The sequence below is a fragment of the Empidonax traillii genome, unplaced genomic scaffold (genome assembly GCF_003031625.1).
Source record: "Empidonax traillii isolate 1590-97213 ecotype Southwest subspecies unplaced genomic scaffold, ASM303162v1 scaffold139:size1643147, whole genome shotgun sequence".
Classification (NCBI taxonomy): Eukaryota; Metazoa; Chordata; class Aves; order Passeriformes; family Tyrannidae; genus Empidonax; species Empidonax traillii.
The window spans coordinates 143,404-157,505 of NW_020955332.1; the positions used below are offsets into that span (position 1 = coordinate 143,404).

The window sequence follows — 14,102 nt, forward strand, 5'->3', positions numbered from 1 at the left end:
GACCAACTCTCATCCTGGTACATTGGAAAAAATCAATTCCTTCATGCAACAGGACTTTTCCCCCTCCTCTTAAAGCTTTTTTGAGCTGAAGTATGCACAATCACACGAGACAAACACCAACCACATCCACCTACAATGTGACCACTGCCTGGCTAGAACAAGCTCTTTATAAACATTCACAATTCCACACTTTGAGCATTCAGGAGTACCTTTGCCAGAGCAAACTCTGGCTCAGTAATTGACCAAACTATTAAAAACACAAGAAGTGCATCTGATTACATGGAAAACACAGGGCTAGTAGAAAATTCTTTCAAATAGGCAATAGTTGGAATCTAACTGCACTGGTACTACCAGAACTCTTTCCAGGGAGTTGTAGAAGCCTCAGATTAGGTCCACAATGACAAAAGTTTTTCCATTTATAATCCTATGATCTAACACACTGTTTACCATGCAACAACCAGACAAAACCACAGTCTCAGACTCAAGTTCAAGGTAGTTACCTTGTCATCCAAAACAGGATGGATGGGGACAGTGAGAGCATCATTTACAACTACTCCAAACTCATCAACATAGAATACAAGTATAGATGCCAAAGGAGCCCAGGAATTTTCTGCTGTTAAAGTGAATGTTTTTGCAGACTTTGTACCAAAATCCATGATTTGTTCCTTAGACAATACCTGAAAGGAAAAAAAAATCACTCAGTCTGTTGGTATCTCAATATGTCATAAGCTCAGCAATTCCTTCTACAAGTAGCTGTTAAAAGAAGAGACATATAGCTGTGGTGTTTGTTTTTTTTTAACTAAATGGTTGACCAGTTCTGTGAAAATGGGCATGGAACACATAGGTAATGTAATATTTAAATATTAGTAATAGATTTTTTCTGTGCTTTAATTGCTGTATCACTATGTTCAAGTAGAGAACTACAAGAAAGGCACACATAATCTATCAGAACATAAAAATACAACTGTCGTAGTGTTGGTTCATGTGGGTCATCTACAAAAGCATTTGATTTTGGACCAGGCACATAGTTTTAAAAGCAAACCTCCAAAACATCCCTACCTAGAACATTTCGGCTTGCGCCATGGAGAGTGTGAACTGGGGCCTAGTAATGTGCTCCAGTTAAAAGGAGGTGTTCATTTTACCAGAACAGATTGGAGCTAGTCTGAAGGTACCTCAAAATACCCCAAGTTCATGTCCACAGCATCAATTTTTTCACTCTAAATCTGTTTCCTACTGGATCATAGCACTTACTAATGAAGACAGCGCCATGAAAGGAGGTTCCCTGCCTTTGATTCATGGACCTGATTAATTTTAAATCTTCTAGAGGGTGTTTCTATTTTAGGAAATATACACGACTGCCCTAATTTTACAAGGTTTTCCTTATTCAGTTTACTGTTAAAGCCTCTGAAAGAAAAAGGATAGTAGCTATCACGATCACTATGGTGTAGACTGCAAACAAAAGAGGCACGTGTTAAAGACAGGATGGGAGACTGATGATGGTATATTTAATGAATCCTTCAATTCAGATGCTGCTAGATACAATAGAGCAGCTCAGCAGCTAAACAAGCCACACCTCAAGGCATTTATTTTAAAATGCTTCTATGAAATTGCCATGTTGGCAATGCCACCCTGCCCAATGGACCATCTGCTTCCTCAGCAGGGAGGTTTTCTCACCCTGTACCCTCAGGCTCAGTCCTGACAGTCCCGAACCTGCAAATTGGAAGACACACTTTTCCCAGAGAGCACCTCCTTACAGAATTGCTCCTAGGTAGCAATATGAAGTTCTCTTTCAAAAAGAAGCATCCTAATGGAAAGGAAGTTTTTGGGCCACCTCTTTCACAAAGCACAACAAAAAATGCTGAATATCTCTAATGTTTAATCACATTCCCCTCACTGGAGTATTTCTCAAGATGATAAAAGTCATCTTGGACTATCCCTGTATGTAAACCCAGTAACTTACCAGATAGTGGAACTCTCTCACTGGCTTGTTGCTTGCAATGTTCAATTCAAAAGGCTTCCCAGCCTAGGAAAAACATACAGATCATATGCATGAGTACAGAAACATGATGAGTAACTTGAATGGTTCTTATCTTGGCAAGTTTTGTTTCAGATCGTACCTTTATATCCTGGCTCTTTGTTTTAATCTGGAGGTAAGTCTGGCTGGGGGAGCTGAACACATCATAAACACCTATGTCGGTCCTACTGCTGAGGAACTCTGCCTGTGAGACAGTGCAAAAACAGCTCTCAACAAAACAGCAAACTCTGTGTGATGTTCACATATTCTTTACATGGTAGTCTTAGTGACGGTACAGGATCACTTTATTGCTTTAGGTGTCTGGTTTGGTTTTTCCCCTGATATCTTGGTGCAATTATTAGATCCCATTTGACAGGATCTGCCACTTTCTTTCCAGTTGTAACATAAATATGAGGTAACAAAAACAATAATACGTGACATGTCAGCTGTTGCAGGTGGTAGGAACAGCATATCATTGATCAAAGCCCACTTAATTTGATGTGTCAATGCTCCAAAGCCACATAGTGCAAAGCAGTACCTGAACTCTCAGAGTTTTTGTTTCAGACAGGATTGGAAACTCAATATCAATTATTCCATTTTCTGGGACTGTGTAATTCAGTACATGGACTGTCAGATTTCTCTCCTCTGTTGCCTCATTTTCAAGGTGAGACAGTGAAGAGTGGTGAAAAAGCAGGTCTGACTGTTGTGCAGTGACTGTTACAAAATTCTGTCTCTCTTCAGCCGTAAGCTCGTTGCTGTCAGAACGTGACACCTTCAGCTAAAAACAAAAGGAAAGAAAACACTCACTGAACAAAGAAAAGCTAAAATGCACAACACAACATGTAACGATATATTTGCACTCATTTCATACTAAGAAAACAAAGATATCCTCAGATTTCTCTCATAGAATCACAGAATATATTGGGTTGGAAGGGACCCACAAGGATCATGGAGTCCAATCCTTAACCCTGCACAGGACCATCCACAAGAGACACACTAATGGGCCTGAGAGTATTGTCCAAATGCTTCTTGAACTCTGGCAGGCTTGGTGCTGTGACCACTTCCCTGGGGAGCCTGTTCCAGAGCCCAACAACCCTCTGGATGAAGAACTTTTTTCAAATATCCAACGTAAATCTCCCCTCACACAACTTCAGGTCATTCCCTCAGGTCCTATCACTGGTCACCACAGAGAAGAGATCAGTGCCTGCCCCTTCTTTTCCCTTCACAAGGAAGTTGTAACTGCAATGAGGTCTCCTCTCAGTCTCCTCTTATCCAGGCTTAACAGACCAAGTAACCTCAGCCACTCCTCATGTGGCTGCCCCACAAGGGCCTTCACCATCTCTGTTGCCCTCCTATGGACACTCTCCAAGAGCTTAATATTTTTCTTATATTGCAGTGACCTCAACTGCACTGAAGTAACTTCATTTTTTATCCTTTTAAGCACTTCAGGTAGACAAGTCAGCCAAGAACAAAAAGAACTCCAGAGACTTAAAAAAGAGAAAATGCAAAGCAAATTGAACTGAAAGGTAACCTGACTTTCAGCTCTTCCAAATACTCTTCTTGTTGAAAATGACTGTGTCTCAGGTAAATTATGCAGTTTGACTATTTAATTTTGTTACTTTTATTTCACCACCACAAGAAAGGAAAGCCTCACATCACCTGCAGGAAAATAAGCTGGATGAGCAGGGATGGTGCTGAATCAGATGTGTTTATGGATTCATCAAGTGAGTTGAAGAAAAGATTGAAACCAGGCCCAAAATTGACAGTCTGCAACTTCTTACAATTTACATCAACCTTTATCCCCACACACAAGCAGATTCTCATCTACCGTAAAAACATTCTCATTCTGCGTTATATACTCCCAAAAATCATCTTCTGTATTTAAAAGCACTGAACCAATGCTTCTCTTTTCTTTTTCAATCCATAAATCTGTCCACTGCATTACCTCTCCTCCCCTGTCATTATTTTCTTATCCTCTCTCTCTCTCTCTGAACAGCATATGCAGATCTCAACTTATCAGTAACAGCAACAGTTGTTCCTTCAATGCTCCTCTGGGACCATAACTGATACCTTCCTCTGTGCCAGCTGCAGGCATTGCTAAATGCCTCAGCTACTTCTCACTCAGCTCATCTTTAAGAGAGGAGGAAAAAACAGGTCAGAGTTGGAGTCAAAATGGAATGCTGGAAAGGAAAATGAAATGGATGAAAAACAAAAGCTCAAATGATCAGGCTAGCATGAACGTATAGCTTGAGCCAAACTACTCTGAAAGTGTATATTCAGCCTATTTTATTGGTATTTGGGTCTATACAGTAAAGGTTCAGGAACTGTAAGGTTGATTTCCCTTTTCAAGCAAAATATAGTGGTGCATTACGCAACCTCTGCAAAATGTAGAAATACTGAATGCAAATTATGAACAGCATGAAGAACATTAAATACTTCTTTGAGTGGACTGCTACTGGTATGAGAAAGATAGGACAGAAGGTAAAAACACCACTTTCACTTGAGTGCAATGTGTTTTGATGAGTATTACTGAATTTTGGAACGGTAGCTTGCATATATATATATGCATTATATAAAGTATAATATATGTGTGTGTATATATATATATGTATATATGTATATATGTATATATGTATATATGTATATATGTATATATGTATATATGTATATATATGTGTATATATATATAAACTATAATATATGTGTGTGCGTATATATATACACATATATATACATATATATATATATACACACTTGAATATGCAAATACTATTAGGAGGGTTGGAACTCAGAAATTACTTTGTTGCTTTAAAGCACAGTCACCGAACAGAAAAGAACTGGCTAGAAACTGAAAAGATTTCTCTTCTATAAGAATGCCAACAAACTATACTCAAATATATCCTGCCAATACCACAGCATTCCCTGCCAATTTATACTTTTATAGAACAAATGCCTTTAAGTTTCATATTTGCTGATACGTGTCATGAAAAAGAGGTAATTTGAAAACAAATCTGTAAAATACGCTTAAAAAGCCCAGGCAAACTTTGTCATCTAAGCAAAAATGCGGGAGATGACACATTTGTTTATGCACAGATTATAATAAAATAAAAGAACTTACGGTAGCTATGAAGTTCAGAGCAGGTTTTATAACTCTAGAGTAGTCCAGAAATTCAATAAAATAATCACTTTGCTTTGGAAATATGATGGTACTTGAATTTTGGGAAATTCCTGTTGAATAATTATATGTGTTTAGACAATATGCATTTAACATACACATTACTTTAGCAGCAATACAATTTACTGTCCATAATTTATAAATAATTCTATCATATTTTTCATCATTTCCACTTCTCTCGCTCTTCATCCTTCCAGCTACACATAAGTACAAAGGTGATACACGTACTGGTACTGCCTCCCACAACGCTAAGTAAGACGTACCACACAGGGCTCCACTCCAGAATGACACAAGGAAGGAACATATTAATTCCAAATCAATCCTCTTGACAGGATTTCTACAGAAAATCTGTAATGAAACCTAGTTTCTGGGACAGGGAGAAATTCTGTACAGATGTTTTTTTCTAATATGCAAGTGCAGCGAAACACAAACTCTCAAAAAAACCCTCAGTTACCAAATCAGTGGATCTAGAAGAGGCTAGACAGGGGACAATCTGGGGCCAGAGAATCAACTAATGTGATTTACAAACACACAAGTAAGGTAAGTTTATGGTTCAGCTTAAGTTTGTAAGATTCAGGCTAATGCCAGCAATTTTTTATGCCTATTCTTCTCATCAAAAGTGATCAGTCATTGACTTTAACCTCCCATCTGAACATATTTCTTGGTTATTTAATAAATCATTTAATGTAGAACTCCATTCAACCGAGTTAACAGCTGGTTAAACTATTTAATATCTAGGCAAGCAACAGTTCAGATAATACATCTGCACGTAGATTGTTTGTGCTGACATTAGCACACGATGCTTTCCCAGCACTCCAAGCTCTTCCACACAGCAGTAAGCTCTTCCAGCACCACCTTCTCTGGCTTCCTGTCAGACATCACCCATCCACATACCTGTGAGTGACTCCGTGACCACCGCAATCATTTCTATTGGCTCTGTGTATTCACTATCACCTTGGTGCCACGACTGCTCAACATTCAAGTTTTGCAACATAAGTTTGTTACATGTTACATTCACAGATCCATTTATCTGCAATGGAGAAAAAATTAATTGTTGAGCCAGAAAAGCCAAGGACACCTTTCCATCTACAACAGCTTATTTTTGGTTAAGTCCTGTAGCTCTCCTCACAGAAAAGTTTTGGAGCACCAACACCAGAAAATCATCAATGCTGACCTTCATTTTTCACTTTCAGCAACAATTTTTATTAAATCCTGTAAAGCTCACTACTTTTTTAGAGGCAACAATGCTTTATGGAGGAAGTTACTTTTTTTTTTTTTAGGTTCAACGAGGTGGGTATACCCTATTGAACATCACTGAGCTCAGAGCTTCTGTAGACTAAATGCTACTGAAGGCACTGAAGTCAGACAGCTGCTGAAGTCAGCAAACAGAAAGTGACAGGCACAACACGTACCAGAAATTTAACTTTTTTTAAACACACTTCACATCTAAAAAGTAAAATGTCTGATTTTGCAAAAAGAATGCAAAGAATCTGTCACCTCTTTTAGGTCTTCAGTTGAAACTGCATGTCCTTTTAAATTTTTTCATTAGTGCAGTAGATCAAATGTCATTACTAGGCAATTATTAGACAAAATGCTTTGGTTTCCACCATGCTAGAGCTCCCCCTAGACAATTGATGTGTTCTCCTCTGGTCTTGTTACACAGGGCTGAGTGTGAAGGGGCAGACATAGGGCCAGGGAGCATTCCTGGGCACGGGTCCTCCAGCGCCAATGGTGCTACACTGGCTCCCATAAAATTTTTCTACCTGGGCCAACTAGTGCTCTCCAAAATAACTTCCAAGGCACAGGTCAAAGGACCACAGGTGCCAAGCATCATTCCCTAAAAGCACTCTGAATGGACACTGACACTTCAGGCTGGAAATTAAAGAGAGTTTAACACTCTCCATGCAAGTCATTACACAAACCATGCCAGCTGAACTCAGCATTCCCATATGGTTCCAGGCATTATTTAACCCACAAAAGGACACAGGCTTAAAGAAACTGCTAAGAGACAACTCACCTCCATTGTTGTCGTTATATTTCTCTTGTTTGTCCAGTAAGAGACAGAAAGGCAAGTGACTGTTACAGTTCCTTTTACTGGTTTTCCATACGTGTACCTGAAACACACCAGTCAAAGAGAAACAATACACCTGAAGAGCTCTCAAGGCAAAAGATTCTGCCAAAATAATTTTCCCTAGTCTCAAACATGACCTGAACACATTTCTACTTTGAAACCTGGAGAAGATACACAGTGCTAGTCTTTCCTGCAAACAAGTTCAATAAACCTATTACAATTACCATGGGTTGTACAATGTAGAAAAATTAACTATATTAACTGGAAGAAAGTTTTTTTAATAGAACACTGATGTAGCATCTTAATTAATATGCAGTAGAGTTAAAATGGGATGTGGTAAGTGCAAGTGTTTTGCTTACCAAGCACTGCTAACAAAATATCTCAAGATTCTTGTACTCAAATTATTTAGTAACCACAGTCCCAAGAAATCATGGCATTATTACATAACAATCATTTCCAGCTGTGGCAAATCTGAAAACTGTAACATATTTACTTCTTAGGATGACATTAGCAACCTGCACTCACTGAGCAGCAATAAAATAAAAATTTTCTATAAATGTTTTGATGTTGTATGTAAGACACACTGTGACATTACCAGACTGAGACAGAGAAGCAGGGTAAGAGGTGAGGAAGGACAACATGGGACAGGTGAGATACCTAAAATCATTCAAGTCCTCAGCAGTAATACATTCAGATGTGCTAACTTCAAAGTACTTTAAATCACTATGCACCACTTCAGTAATATCAAAGGTGAAAAGCAGAGGGAAAGAAAAATGAAACAGTACAGTTACAGGAATAACACTTGTATCTGAACTTAGTCCTTCCAAGCAGACCTAATTACAGCAATAGCTGCCATTAACCTTGAAATGGTACTGCCATTGGGCAGCATCCCTGCACTAATCTAATAATACTCCAGGGATGAAAAAGGAAAAGGGTTATGTGACATCTACAAGTGTGAGGGGCATATAAACTCTTTGTATAACGAGGCATTATGCCTGCAAAAACAGTTACCAGGAATGAAGTCACACTCTATAAATAATTATGATGTATAATTAAAACTTTGCTTGGACTCAATCTCAGATGATTCACTGGTGTCTAAGTACAAATTTATTGCAGCAAACAGATACACTTTCAAAACCTTTACGAGTATATCAAATGAAGGAGCCGTGTACCCTGTGAAAGATGAAAACAACTTAGGAAACCAAACACACACTGGCATGTAATGGATTCCAAAAGCAAAGGGGAATGTGAAAAAAAACGAGGAAAACTTTTTTCAAAAATTGCCCCTTATTTGATTCATAGAATCATAAAAGAGTTTGGGATAGAAGGGACCTTAAAGGTCCTATAGTTCCAACCCCTCTGGCCATGGGCAGGGATGACACCCACTAGATCAGGTTGCTCAGGGTCCCTTGTCAATCTGGCCTCGAGAGTTCGTATTATCAGACGGTTTATAATATCAGATGGTATTGGCTCTAGTTTTTTTTCAAAGTTTTTTCTTAAAGTCCAAACATTTAACTTAAATAGCTTGTTAAACAATCATTTATGCATTTCACCCATCAATTGAGTGCTTGTTTAGAAGGTACATATTCTACAGCATTAAATAACCTATGAAAGACCTTTTATTTCCGGTCTTCTTGGATGGATCTATCAGGTACCTTCATCTGGTTCTCATCTTCCAAAAATAAAACTCATTTCCGTTTGAGATTATTGCATACTAAATTTTTCTCTAGATATTTGCTCAGCTGAGAAATAAAATTTTATTTATATGAGTCTACACTGAATCCTCTCCTGAATTTCTAGAGAGCTTTTAATTTTTCACTCATTTACAGGCATAGATATTTTGATAGGTGGGAGAAACGTATACCTGAAATCCACAACTCTGATATACTGGATCAAGAAGGATGTTCATAGAAGTCTGCCTAATTTTCCAAGAAGTCTACTAAAATATAGTTACTCTATCTACAGATCTTGACATGGTAAGTTGAAGAGACAATAAAAGAACCATAAGGACAAAAAAAAGCCTCAAAATATACATTGTAAGCAGGAAAGTTAAAAAAAAAAAAAATTCAAATAGCTGAAACTGTATAGGTTATAGTCTAGAAGTATGTTTACCAGACCAAAAGAACGTACTAGAAACCTGAAGATCTATCAAACCTTGTTACAACAAAATCCAGTAACCAGAAATGAAGGTTAGCCAACTAATTTTGAGTAGATGGGGCTTTTTTGGCATTCTAAATATAAATTTTTGCTTTGACACTTAGAGACCCACAATAATTTTCTTAAGAGTAAGCACTACAACAGTATCGATGATGTACTTACTTGGCGGTGACAACACCAGTTACATCTTCATCTCTGAGAGAGTAGTACAATGGTGTTGTTATCATAACATCAAATTTTGGTAAAACTGAAAAAATTTACAAAGAGTGTTAAATTCACAGAAGGAATATTTTTTTTTTTTAAAGTAGTAAGGGTAGACCATGTAATTTGATAAAGACTACCAATATAGTTTCCTAGGGAATATAAGGTAAGATACGTTTTTAACCCAACTCTATGCATGCCCCAGACTGATATTTTTTGTTGAAAAGAGAACAAGCATCATAAAAGCCGCCTGCATATAAGCTTGTAAGACTGAAACTCAAAACGTTTAGTTTACTCAGTCTTTAAAGAATCATCAGCAAGCTTCACAATCAGATATTACATAGATATTTTGGGACGAACACATTGCCTGCATGATCCTGGAAAAACATGGGCAATAACTGCATCCCACAGGCTTAAGATAAGCATTTTAAAGATTGCATGACATCCAGACACTACAGAAGAATGTTATTAAAACTACCAAATATAAAAACGGCAGCTGATTTTTTCATCAGTCTCAGAAAAGCAAGAGATTTGAAAATTAAACTTTCTGTGAGAAAAGGGTTCCTGCTAGCCAAGTTAAGCTAGAATAAATTAATGGAGAATCAATAACAATTTCGGTCACTACTTAAATAACACTTACCATATTCCATCACTTTAAATCTTTGATAATGAACTTGACCCTATTGAAAAAAATTCATATGAGAAAACTGTCATTAGATGAGTAACCTTCTTGGCCAAATCCCACCCATATTCAAGTTAAACTACAGTTTCTGATTAGGTGTGATTTTAAATCATGGCTCAACAGCTATTAGCTTCTGTAGGAACTAGTAGTATGTATTTGCACAACAGAAGGACACAGAACTTGACATGCAGCAGATTGTAGGTATACATATATTATAGATATATACATATATAATGAAAAGCTTGTGGAGCTTTCAATCTACAGAAATCTATATATGTCTGATTTCTGTATAAAAAAAACAGAATACTCGAGCCAGCCAATATAAAACTATCTAGGATAAGCAGTCACAGTCATCAGGATAAACTAGGTCAGAGCTACTAGGAGTATCTTTACTAGTTCATTTAAAAATAACTTCTACAAATGAGAAGTTCCTACAGTATCTAGTGGACAAGACCATTTCAAAAGCATGTTAATTTCGTATTTCCACATTTATTCAAAAGACAGATAAAATGTAGCTACAGTCTACACTCATACTTACTTCAGCGGAGATATCTTGTGTTAGATCTCTCTGCCTTATTTATTTGCTAGTTAAAATCAATGAAAAAAACCCAGAAAACTATATAATACATTGTTATTGTGTTCTATTTTCCTACTTTTTTTTTTCCACTTATTTCCTGATTTTTCTCAAAAGGATAAAGGAATATGGAGAACCAGTTGTCAGGTGGCATCGAGATATGTCAGACAGGAACAAACGTCTGTGGCAAGAGAGGATTAACTGAGAGCTCCTGTGCACACTAGGACCAGGACCTTAACTGGAAACAGCTATAATTAACCTTTGCTACCTGATCAATGACTTTGCAAACTGCTTAATATTTAGCAATTTGCTTAATTTTTTAGCATCTCAGACCAAGCCCTTTATCCATCTCTATTTACACTTTTCCTACCAAAACACTTATATCAAAGGAAAAATCAGATTGCTGCCAATTCCATGATGAAGTCACTGATCACCAAAAAAAAATGCCATATTAATATTCCTAAGTTTGAAAATATACATGCAGAATTTGTTATTTTCACAACATTTGTGCAAATCACAACACTCAGAAATGCCAGAGCATTGACATGCAGTCCACAATCAGATTACTATAAGGTAGTCTTAGGAAAGTGTAGCTTAGGAAAATGACCTGTAGTAAATCTATCTCACATCTCGTTCTCTGAAAACGGAAATTTTGAAAATGAAATTTTGTTTAACGTTATCTTAAAGTAAAACAACAACAATAGCAACAAACAGCCAACTAAAAACTAGGAGAACTCTTAAGCAGTAGAAAACAGAGATTATGGTGAGACTTGCACTCCTAGCTGTACCTTCTCTAAAATGACAAGCTTTGTGACAGAAATCAAGCCTTGCTTCACAGCTCAGGGAAAGGAAAAGACCCTACTAGTCATCTTGATGATCTGATTACCAAGCCACTAAAACACTTTTCAGCCATCTGGTTTGGAGCAGGACAAGTAACAGCATTTCAACCACTTTATCACCTTAGTTCATCAGAGCAGGGCTGTTTCTCTGGCAAATATTGTTCAAATACATTGAATGGAAAGTTGCAAAACCAGTTTCCAAGAAGAGCGGCTTTTGAGACAGCAGTTAGTTTTATATACCACCCCAAACAGATTTTAAGCAGTTTTTTTTTAAGATAGAAAAACACCACCATGCCTATTCCACTTGCTTCCAGAGCTGCTTTATTCTGGTACAGGTTTTGTCTTCCATGCCTTCTCTTGCTTCTTAAACATACTCGCCCTTCCAGACTAATAGCTTTTTGCGCTAAATCACCATTTCTTAAACTGCAAAACATCTATTGCATTCTGTGCCTGTTAGCCAGAGTTAGAAAATAGTGCCAAAAAGAGATCCATATAAGTATTCTGGGATAGTGAGGATGATGGCGCCTTTCGGTACTTAAGCCTTACGTGCTGTGGATCCTGACATCTAAGAATCTCTAACAACTACAGAGCAGATTTTGCTCTGCTGTGATGAACCAGTCCTGTTTTAAGTCATTCGGTTCTGATTCAACAAGTGAGGTCACAGGAACTGTTCCCTGCAGATTTTTTTCTTCTTTGGCAACCAAAGTCCCTGAAATTAATCTGTCCTGGGTCTGTTTCCTTATTTGTTTCTGACATTGAGGTGCATCACAAGTCAGACCATCGGGAAAGACTGTGGGTGTGATCCAAGGGCCCTGGAAAAGATAAGTGCTAGCACCAGCTACATTCCAGAGGCTACCCCATCATCTCAGAGGCCCTGTCAGGAGCACTCCTTCACTCTGGCTTTGCTAAATAAAAAAGATTTTTGTCTAGCTAGAACTAACAGAAGCATTTTGTGATCGTTTTCATGTTTTATTTTCAAATGCAAGAAACAAAGCCCAAAATAAAATTCTGTTCAAATCCAACATGACAGTCTCCAATGTCACCAGTATTCACACTATCAGATCCTGATTGAATCAGTGTGCATTTGCAAATTACTGAATACACCACAGCCAGTGCTAAAGGTTTCATATACAGTCTGATTTTGAACAAAGGTGATACTTTTTTTAAGCAATTCTATACAAAACATCAAACTTGATGGATCAAACGTGAAATCTGTTACTAACCTAGCAGTAAAACATGACAGAATTCATAGTGGATATACTGTAACAGACATAAAACCTCAAAAGTCAAAAAAATTCAAATAATCATCCCCAGTTGATTTTGAATGTTGCTTAATAGCTGAAGCTTTAAAAAAACTTAACTCTTAAAATATTTTAGAAAGCCCTCATTGCACCTGAAACATTGCTACTCTTCAATATTGGATCATAAATGTATAAATAACAGCTTCCATAAATTAGATTACAAAGTGCCATATAACTAAAAACAACTTCTGGTTGGAGGTGCATGCTAAAACCCAGCAACTGAAAGCCTTTCAGAGAAAGGCTCCACAACAGGAAATATAAGATATCCAACTAAAATACAAGGTGGAGACTTGGGAACCAGACTGCAATTACTCTTGTCTTGAGTTTTCCTGGAACAGCTGTACTAACACCTGAACTCCTATTGAAAAATACTACAGGATGTTTAACTGCAGCAAGCAGCCAAAACCTGATTTAAAACAGGTTTCAGAGGCAACACTTCCAGGAATCCAAACTCAGTACACTTGGAAACTTATTTGTAACCATTAGAAGGGAAATGTTACTTATTCACTTAACAACACTCTTAAGAAACAAGAGGTAAACCTGAGAAAGAAAGGCTGGACAGCTGGCTATTTAACTAGAAAGTTCAGGTCATACCATCAAGACAGTAAGTCATGCAGAGATCAGTCTGGGTTTGCCATCTGAAGGTGTTCCTAAATCCCTGAATATATCCATAAGCAGACCCAGAGCAAGCAGTACTAGTTAAGGATAGGCAGGCAATTCATTAAAAACACCAGAATACTAAGTATTCCTTAGTAGTAAATCTAAGGTCTCAGTGATCTCTGTCATCAGGAAGAGATTGGTGAATATATACATATTACATATATTGTATATATATTGCAATTTTATAACACAATAAAAACCTGTGCCACCCTGTGACAGCCAAATTGCTGCAGAACAGCAAGGAATATCTGCACAATAGCCAGGAATATCCACTAGGAGTGATACAGTCACTCACTAGCTTTCACTAAACACCAGTTAAATCTTCACCGCATCACCAACATAGAGACATCCACACACCTTAAACCTCAAACTGAATCCCATCCCATATGATCTTGTATTTCAGAGCATAAGCTCACTTGTAACCAAGA

The 14,102-nt window shown here is 37.5% G+C and overlaps 1 protein-coding gene across 1 annotated transcript in view; it reads right to left on the reverse strand.

Annotated features, from left to right (window-relative positions):
• CD109 (CD109 molecule) overlaps positions 1 to 14,102 on the reverse strand; it is a 72,646-nt gene that overhangs the window by 32,158 nt on the left and 26,386 nt on the right. The window contains exons 6-14 of the mRNA XM_027884203.1: positions 10,259 to 10,298; positions 9,580 to 9,664; positions 7,207 to 7,303; positions 6,084 to 6,219; positions 5,133 to 5,242; positions 2,553 to 2,792; positions 2,118 to 2,219; positions 1,961 to 2,023; positions 501 to 677 (exon numbers count right to left, since the gene is read on the reverse strand). Coding sequence (XP_027740004.1) covers positions 501 to 677; positions 1,961 to 2,023; positions 2,118 to 2,219; positions 2,553 to 2,792; positions 5,133 to 5,242; positions 6,084 to 6,219; positions 7,207 to 7,303; positions 9,580 to 9,664; positions 10,259 to 10,298 — 1,050 coding nt within the window. The remainder of the gene's footprint in view (positions 1 to 500; positions 678 to 1,960; positions 2,024 to 2,117; positions 2,220 to 2,552; positions 2,793 to 5,132; positions 5,243 to 6,083; positions 6,220 to 7,206; positions 7,304 to 9,579; positions 9,665 to 10,258; positions 10,299 to 14,102) is intronic.